General features: G+C 42.9%; 1 protein-coding gene across 1 annotated transcript; it reads right to left on the minus strand.

The window, feature by feature from the left end:
• Positions 1–5013: 5013 nt before the first annotated feature.
• Positions 5014–8709, minus strand: LOC107763438 (uncharacterized). The gene has a single exon (XM_016581926.2). It carries the CDS (start codon positions 8600–8602, stop codon positions 5216–5218), a length of 3387 nt encoding a protein of 1128 aa, XP_016437412.1. The 5' UTR covers positions 8603–8709; the 3' UTR covers positions 5014–5215.
• Between the last annotated feature and the right edge of the window lie 1398 nt (positions 8710–10107).

A 10107-nucleotide genomic window follows, 5' to 3' on the forward strand; every position in this document is an offset into this window, starting at 1 on the left:
GTTTTGCCCTAAGTACAATTCTAAGAAAGGTAAAAATATTCTATTTCGCTAATTACTGATTTTCTGTCGATACGGGCCGAGATTCACGCCGCGATATCCGGTTGGGCACGGACATCACGGCTCTTTGTTAGTCGTGTGCAGTTATTTGGTAATGCTTTCCGAAGTCTTGATCCTCGAACCGGACCCGGAGGACGTGGTCTTGATACCCCCAAGGGAGGTGTTTTGCCCGAGCCGCAATACGAGGGCTTCCTCGCTCTGACTCCAATTTATTACGGTTAAGTTCTTGCTCCGTTTGACTCGCCGGGAAATCGAGTTATTCAATGGGCTCGATTTTACCCATATACAGATAGTCGCCTCGTTTCTCAGAGAGTAGGCTCGCCGAAACGATGGGAAACGACAGATGACTCTGGTTCCTTCTTTTGTACGTTACGACGAGGGAGCTGAAAGATCCCATCAATCGCGTTGTTCTGACTTCGGACACGTGTCGCTTACCGGCAGGTTGCCTCCGAATGCGAAGCATTAGTTGTTTCCCTATAAAAGCCTCCTTCCTTTGTCCTTTTTCTACTTTTCGACCAAATCGCTACCTTCGAGCTTTCAATTCATCATCAAAACCTTCTTCAAATTCAGATTTCTGCCCAAATTGTCGCCAAATCTTCATACTCTGTTCTTCAAAACCCGTTTTATCAAAACTTTGCGTTTTTCTCTCAAATTTCCAAACACTCCCCCAGATGACAATGGCCAAAACATCGAAAACCGTTCCTCAACAAGTTGCCTCTTCATCTTCTCAACCAGACGTTGGTACTGAAGCGGTCGCCCCTTAGATGGTTGCCCTCAAAACGACTTCCCCCATTGTGGTTGCTAACTAACCGATCATCGAGCCACCCTTGTCGCCTCTCATTCTCGGGGGCTTCTCAATTGCAGATGACTTTAAAGTCGAGAAGCCCTCACGCAAACAGGACCGGGGTGAACGAGTCTCGAGGTACATATGTTCAGTGACTGAGGATGTTCTTCCCATAGTTCGTAAGGACTGCAATTGGAAAGGCAAGAGCGTAGTAGTCCTCGGGCCCGAGGACACCGTCACTACCCACGTGGAGGGGTATTTAAGTGTTTATACTTATACCTTCACACTGGGACCGATAGACCCGATCATCCTAGACTTTTGTAAGAGGTACGAGGTGTGCGTCGAGCAAATCCACCCATCGTTGTGGAAGATCGTGACCCTCGTCCGCTACTTCATGAACATAACTGAATCTCGTCGGTTCACAATCGACCACCTGCTTCGATTATACAGTCCCCAGATGTTCCGAGAAGGACTGATCAAGCTTACTCGCCGGGCCAGCAAGGCCCCTTCTCCAGTATTGACGAAGATCGAAACCGGGGCTGGCAGGGACGCTTTGTTCGGGTGAAAATCGAGGATCTGATCCCCCCGGAATACATGACATTTCTTGAGAGGTGGAATGTGTCTCGTAAGTGCAACTCCCTCTTTCAACATCGAAAATTCTTCTTCTTTCGTTTCTATCTTCTCATTCATGTTTGTGGTTGTGCAGTTGTCGCCCCGGTTAAAGGAGTGGATCGAGGGCATGTGTACTCAGATGTCGTACTTCGAACGCACATGGCGCGGACTCTCGAATGGCTGATGGGAGGCCCATGGTAAGTCCTCTTTCCGAGTAGCCAACACTATGTCTTCACTTTTTATTATACTAACTACTCTTCCCTCTTTGTTGTTGCAGGATTGCCTAAGACCACCAAACTTAGGCCTTCGGAAGGGGATGAAGATGTGCCCTCGTCCGTTGAACCCTCCGTTGTAGCCACGGAGGGAAAAAAGAAGAGGAAAAGAAAATCCCCGGGCTCCGAGCTGAAAAACCAAAGAAACGGGTGCTCCGCAAGCCCATGAGGGGCTCCAGTTGCCGGGTGCCAGCCTCCGATTCCCTCCTCCGGCTTAGGGACGAGCCGGAGGATGAATCTATTTTTGTAACCCACGGGACGACCTATCCCGGGGACTGGGATGCATCCGAGGGGGAGACTCGTGAGATCGACCCCCCTCAAACTCAAAAAACCGACGTGGATACCCAGGGTAAAACTTCCCAGGATGCTGGTTCTGCTCCAAAGGAAGCACCCGGCGTAATTGAGATCTCGGGGACGCCCTACTATACTGAATATATGCTCGAGAAGGCCCAAGCGAGAAAGGAAAAATCCAACGAGGGGGGCCAGGGTGCGGAAGATCCCTTTCACTCTTTTTTTGACGGTGTGGACTCATCCGCTTTGGAGGACTTCTCCGGGCTGGGCGACCTGGAAGTCCCGAAAAAAAACACTTCCTTAGAAGCTGGCGGGCCGAGCTCGGACCCGAAATCGATCAATCAGTTCCCCGCTCCGAGTGTGTACCTCGGTCAGAAGAGATCGATCATACTGACCGTCCCGGAGGATGCCCCGGTTCTGTCCGCTCCTATGGGGGTAGCTAGCTACCTCCGATGCCTGGTGACCGAGGAGGACCAGGCAAAACTGAATGCGGTGAACGTACCATGCATTTTCAATGACGCGCAGCAAACGCTGAACCGGGTAACGCATTGTTCCCTCCCATCTATCTATTGTTATCTGTTTTTGACGTATCTTACATTTTTCGCCTTTTTACAGGCCTAGGTACTTCACCACGAGAGTTTCCTCCGATACCGGGTTGAAGTCAATCAACTCGAGCTCAAGATGAAGGAGCTTGCACAAAAAAGGGACATGTACAAGCTTCTTAGCGAGCAGCAGGAGGGGCTCGCCAAGAACCTCCAGGCCAAGCTGGATGGACTCAGAAAGAGGCATCGGCCTTAAGGCAGGAGCATGGCGACTTGGTGAAAAAGGTAAAGGTTTTCGAAGTTCGAAACGAAGATCCGGTCGCAAAGGATAACAACATTACTTCGCAGGTCTAGCAGAAGATCGACCAACTCCGCAAGGAGATGGATGAGATCCAAGTGATGGCCGGTGGGTGGAAAAATAAGATGGACCTGCTGGCCTCGGAGAAGGAGACTGCCCAAACCAAGCTGTCTTCGGTGGAAGTTCAGCTTCGGGTGGCGAAGGAGAAGGCCAATGCACGAGCTCGACAAAATGAGGACCAACAAGCTCAACTAGGCTCGGTCATCGATGAACGGGATGCACTTGGCAAAGAGCTCGAAATAACGAGGTCCTAGTTGGAAGCAACCTCAGCTGATGTTGACGAGATGGTGGCCCAATACAAGGCCGATGTTGAAACAGCCGAGGACCGCCTGAAAACTACTGTTAAGTACGTGAGGCGGCTATCCCGAAAGGAGACCCTCTAAGAAATACATGCCCGAGGCTTTGACCTATCTGCCGAGATCGAAGAGGCAAAAAGATTCGAGGCCGAGGCTAAGAGGCTAGCTGAACCCCGAGGTGAAGAGGGCTCCGAGGGCTCTGAAGAATTCGAAGGCCCCAACTGTTCTGGTTACGAGTCGGTTTCCGGTGAAGACCAGGCGGAGATGCCTTAGGATATATTTTTTTTCTTTTTGTATCTTGTACATATATTTTGTTAAGGCCGTTTTTATTGGCCTTTGTAAAGATATTCCGGAATATATAAAGTTTTTTCCCTTTTGGCAATTTTCAAGTCTATTATCTTTAGCATCTTTTTACAACTGCAAACATTTCTAATGCCTTAGCACAGAATCAAATGTAGTAATAAATCGTTTTTCGGAAGTCCACGAAAAATCCCATGTTACATTTGTTTACCCTTAAAACGGATAACAATTAAATTTATATGTGGTTTTAAGGATATGTGGATTAATTCAATACAAGTGATTAATGACGTCAGATTAAGCAAATGAAAGACGTAATAAATGGCCAAACCAATGATAAGGGTGATTCCGAGCTCGGTTGATGGCTCGATGAGGAGCCTGCCCTCGATTCCGAGCTTGTACTTACGAAGAACTTAAGAACAAAAGTAAGAACTTTGAACAACAAAGGGAATTGAAATAAATTGTTTGTCTCCCGGGATCCACCACAAGTAAGCTTCCCCCTTTATATAATAAGAGAGTTTTACCCTAAGTACAATTTTAAGAAAGGTAAAAAAAATTATGTTTCGCTAATCACTGATTTTTTGCCGATACGGGCTAAGATTTACGCCGCGATATCTGGTTGAGCACGGACATCACGACCTTTTGTTAGTCGTGTACAGCTGCTTGGTAATGCTTTACGAAGTCTTGATCCTCGAACCGGACCCGGAGGACATGGTCTTGATATCCCCGAGGGCAGGTGTTTTGCCTGAGCCCTGATACGAGGGGCTCATCGCTCTGACTCCGACTCATTACGGTTACGTTCCTGCTCCGCTTGACTCACCGAGAAATTGAGTCATTCAGTGGGCTTGGTTTTACCCGTACACAACATTACAGATCCGGCCATGGTTGTAGGCATGTTGAAAAACAAGTTGTGAGAGGAAGTAACTAAACTATAATCGTATAGACTCAGAGGCGGATCCATGATTTAAATTCTATGGATACAATCTTTAAGGTCCTTGAAATTGAACCCGTTGTAATCTTAAGACTATGGATTTAGTCCCAATATTTATTGTAATTATAGTAAATGTTTTCACATAATTTATGTTTCACGCCGAAAGTACTGATCCCTACTTCATTAATGCTGCTGAATAGCGATTACACACTCCTTTAATGCATCTTACTTCTTCATTAATGCTTCTGAATAGTGATTATACACACCTTAACGCATTCTTGAAAATACGACTTTTGACTATTGTGTTTTTCTTTCTTTTTGACAGGGTGTCTCTCTATGTATACCATTAATTCTAAAGTTTACAATAATGGCAACATTTCAGTTCCCTTTAAGTACCTTCAATCCTACTAATTAAGTGCACACGTGTCCTATTAATGACTCCCTAAAAGTGTTCCAACATTTTCTTTCACAAAAAAAACCTTAGTAGTATTACGCTGTAGTCCGGTCTCCACCTAAAGGAATTCTTGAATTGTATAACCACCTATCTAAAAGCTTAAACAGGTAATGAGAACACACTTTAATTTTTTGTAATAGAAAACAGAATCAATAAAATGGCTATAGCTACAAAATTTGAGAATTTAAACTGAACAGTTGGTGCTAGCTACTGTTACAATGTAATCAAAATTCCACAAATATTAACAGAGCCAATAAAAAAGGTAAAGAATTAGAATGAAACCTTAGGTTTTTACGCGTTACCATTGCAGGTGTTGATTCTTCAGGCGAGCGAAATTTGATCGGTGGGATCAGCAGAAGATATATTGGGGCCGACGCGACAACCTTCAAGCATGAACACAACGTCGGTCATGGTGGGTCGATCTAGGGGGTCCGGTGCTGTGCAAAGCAAACCTACTTTTATTCCTAACAAAAACTCCTCCCATTCTGATGATTCTGGGTCCAACTCAAGCAATCCTGGCTCTAACAGTTCTGATATTTGCCCTCTCTGTAATTGCCTCTTTACCCATTTCACAATGTCCTCATCTTGAGTGAACATTAATGGCCTTTTTCCTGTTAGTAGTTCCAGTAATACAATGCCAAAGCTATAAACATCTGACTGTCTCGTGGCTTCTCCTGTTAATGCTGTTTCTGGCGCTACGTATCCTATAGTCCCAACTGATGTTGAAGTAGAAGGCTCGGCTGATGTGGCCACTGTAAGCTTGTCTAGTCCAAAATCTGAAAGATGGGCTTCAAAGTCTGCATCGAATAGGACATTTTGTGGTTTAACATCTCCATGAACAATAGAGGATGCGTGGAGGAAAGCCAATGCACGCGCAATGCCAAGTGCAATGAGGTGTCGCATTGGCCAATTGAGGACATGACCATCTTGGTGGGATGCTTCTTGAAGCAGTGTCGCAAGGTTCCCATTTGGCATGTAATCATAAGCAAGTAGTCTAAGGTCTGGGGGGCCAGCATAGTACCCGCGGAGAACAGTTAGGTTTCTGTGCTTCAATCTGCCAAGTGATTCGGCCTCTTTTCTGAACTTGTTCTCGTCTAGTGATCCATCTGGTAGTCTACAGATTGAAAGTAGCATTCCGTCATTGTAACAGGCCTTGAACAGCACTCCGTGGCGTGTTCTGCTTAGCACGTTTTCCTCATCAAATTCCCTTGTTGCTTCAATTGTTTCAGCGACTGTGATTTTGTTATTGAACATAACAAGTTTTGGTCCACCATTGACGCCACTGCCACGACTGCGACTGGACCTTGAACTAACCCTTGCAGGGCTATGCTTCTTCTCTCCAGCTGCCTTTTCTTTGAGCTTCCTGCGCCACCTCAACAGGGCGTATATGTAAAAGCAGCAGCATGATGCAAGGAGAAGACCTCCACTTGCAGCCACTGCAATAAACATAATCAGTCTTTTCCTATCATTACGATATCTCTCACATTTTATGTCCAATGGCTCCCCGCACAAACCCTGATTGCCAATGTAATCCAATGGGTCATTAAAACGAGAGCCGAGCGTCATTGGTATCTCGCCTTCCAATTTATTGTTTGACACATTGAAGTTCACCAAGTTCGGGAGCATTGTAAGATTTTCTGGGATTTCTCCATTCAAGTTGTTTCCAGAGAGGTCAAGCGTATTTAAGCTTAATAAGCTCGACAGTGACGCTGGTATGATCCCGGAAAGATGGTTCATGTCCAACACAAGCGACGTGAGGGATGAACAATTTGAAATAATTTCTGGGATTTCACCCGTCAGGTTATTTCTTCCCAAATTTAGCACACTCAAGCGGGAAAGACGTGCAAGATCAGCAGGAATTTGGCCACTCAATGAATTTGACCGCAGATTTAAAGCTTCCAAAGCAGAGGAATTACCCAAGTCGGGAGGAATTGAACCAGATATGTTATTGTTAGACAATGAAAGGACAACTAACGAGGTCAAGAAGCCAAACGTAGATGGTATATGACCCGAAAATGAATTGGAAGATAGATTCAAGTACTGCAGACCCATTAAGCTACTAAAACCTTCAGGAACATTCCCAGACAACTTGTTTTCTTGCAAAGCAATCACTTGTAAATTAGGCAAACCAGCAATATCTGATGGCAATTCCCCGGATAAATTCTGTCCACTCAAATCAAGAGCTACTAGCTTATACAGAGTTCCAATGCTAGACGGAATACTCCCTGACAATCCATTTCTACTCATGTTCAGAACTGATAACTGCTGAAAGTTCCAAATACCATCAGGAATACTACCAGAAAACTTGTTTCCACTAAGGTCTAATATACTTAAATTGCTCAAAAACATTAACTCCTCAGGCAAGCTTCCCGTCAGACGATTCCCTTCCAAATTCAGACTTTCAAGACTAGTGATATTGCCAAAACTAGATGGAATCAAACCCGAAAACTGATTTCTTCCGAGTGACAAAATCTTCAAGCTTTTAAAATCACCTAAAAAGCGCGGAATTTCCCCTATCAATCGGTTCCCTTCAAGATCAAGAACCATCAGACCACTACATTTTGTAATCCCAACGGGTATATCACCCTCAAACGAATTATTTGCCATTCTAAGTTGCTCCAATCTCAACAAATTACCAATAGAACCGGGGATTTTACCCGAAAACAAATTCCCTGACAAGTCCAGAGACCTCAATGTAGAATTGTCTGTCAAGAAAGTTGGAAAATTTCCATGTATCTGATTCTGTTGTAGATCCAAAACTTGCAAAAAACTAACACAAGTTGACAACTGTGGCTGCAAAATCTCCGTAAAAGCATTGTGATTCAATTGAATAATCCTAAGGGACGGAGGATTTACAGAACCATTGCAGAACATTGAAGGTGGTAAAAATCCAGAAAGGTTATTATGCGATAAATTAATCACATTAATCTTAGGAAGAGCAGCAATTGCCGCAGGTATAATACCACTAATACTATTGCCTTCAGCACTCAAATGCACTAAAAATGAACAGTTAGCAATTGCAGAAGGCAATGTTCCTTCTAATTTATTATAATCAAGTAAAATATACTGAAGCTGCTGAAGTAAACCAAAACTCGCCGGAATTCCTCCAGAAAATTGGTTGTAAGAAATATTGAACAGAGTAAGCTGAGACGGTTCCGATATTTCCTCCGGTATGCTACCGGAGAACAAATTTGAAGAAATATCAAAGTACCGGATACTCGCCGGCAGCTCGCCAGGGATTTCACCATACATCTGATTTCCGGCAACATTAAAAGTAAGAAGTTGTTTCAGCTTCAATATCTCCGGCGGAATCTCGCCGGAAAACGAGTTGTACTGTAAGAAAACAGTATCAAGTAATGTGCATTTGGAAAGTGAAGCAGGGATAGTACCATTGAAGAAATTGGAACGGAGGCTAAGCTTACGCAACATGCGCAAGTTAGCAATTTCCGCAGTGAGTGGACCACTCAACTGTAGACGTGGCAAACGGAGTTCACTAACGCTGTCGTTTAAACAAACGATTCCCCGCCAATCACATGGAGCAGAAGGAGATTTAGAATCCCAGTTGTTGAGTGCTCCAATTGGGTCATGAATATTAAGTTTGAACGATTCAAGGGCTTGAATTTCTGGGTTTTTTTGGGCAAAGGATATGAAAAATGGGCTAAAGAGAAATAGAATGAAGAAAAGTAGAGAAAATGGAATAGTAGCCATTGATAAGGAGGAAGAAAAAGGTGGAGATTTTGCTGCTGTGGCTATTTTTGCAAATGAGTGAGTGAGAGACGGGGAGTGAGTGTGCTGTGGTGAAGTGTGAAATACATGTGGAGATTTCTCACTTTTCAAGAGTTTTTATTGAGGAACGGTTTTCAAAGGAATAAATTAATGTTATTAACCTATGGTTTAATGTGGGTTGGCAAATTTTAACGTGTTGTGTGTTTGAAATTATTGGTCCTAATTGATCGTTATCCAACCCCTTAAAAGTGAAAAAGAATCAATTGAAAGAATACGTTTTAAGTTATGTTGATCTAATTTTTCAAAAATATTATCGAAGTGACTTGACTTTTCGCTTTAATTTATGTTGTTCTAATTCTTTAAAAATATTATCAAACTCACCCTTAATTTTCTAAAAACGGATTGACACACCTGATAATATTTTTAAAGTTATTCAAATTTTTACTCAATAGAGTCTTCTATAACTTACGGACTAGTAAAAAGATGATTGAACCTGTTGAAAGACGATAGTTATTGGTAGCTCGAAAAAAAAAAAAACTAGGCTAGGTCTTATTATTTTGGTGCCATGAGCCCTAAATAGTGGGATGAAAAAATAAAAGAGGAAACAGTTTTGATGTTACGTTTAGTTTAGTGTTGGATAATTGCCTCTTTCTCTCTTAATCAGTTCTTGAGCGGTCTAAATTTCGACCACTATTTTGCTCCTTCTGTTGATAAAAAATGACGTACTCTTGCTTCAAATTCTGCTTTAGAAGAAGAATGGTCCTGGCTGTTGGGAACAGAATTATCAGATTCCAATTCCAATCTTAAGAATTTAGCTACACTTTTACTATCGACCAAAGTAAAAAGTATTTATCCCTAGTGCATAGCTTTTATACCATTGCTAGAAGCGTTACGTTCTTGGGAGCTATGGCAAACGAAGCTCGATTCCTTATTAAGGATGTGCAGAAAGATGAGGAAGGGCTACACCTAAAGACATAGACGGATTCAGAATTTAAATTTTATAGGTTCAATTTTTAAAATTTTTAATATTGAACCCATTATATATTTAAAGTTATGGGTTCAAATTTATAATTTTTGCAATTTTAATGAATTTTTACTCCGCATCAAAAGTTATAAGTTCAATTGAACCCGTAACTCTCACACTGGATCCGCCTTTGCCTAAGGGGTCGTTTGGTTTGAATACGACTTCCGCTTATTTTAGTTTACATTCAAACCAAAGTAAACTAAGCCTAAGCAGTCACGATATCTTGTTGATATTGATTGAGGAGTTTGGGGCGCTAGTCAAAGTAGTAAAAAAGGGCAAGTGGGCAAGTAGCGAGCAGGAGCAGTGTTGGGCTTTGTGGTCGTTAACGGGAACAAATGAAGAGTTTATTCCGGGATAAGTTATGCTGGAAAAAGTTATGATGAGATTAGTTATGCTAGGATTTTTTTTTTTCACTGTTTGGTATGATGTATTAAAAATGACAATTTTAATAATTTCTAAAAAG

Source organism: Nicotiana tabacum, chromosome 14 (assembly GCF_000715075.1).
Source record: "Nicotiana tabacum cultivar K326 chromosome 14, ASM71507v2, whole genome shotgun sequence".
Taxonomy (NCBI): domain Eukaryota; kingdom Viridiplantae; phylum Streptophyta; class Magnoliopsida; order Solanales; family Solanaceae; genus Nicotiana; species Nicotiana tabacum.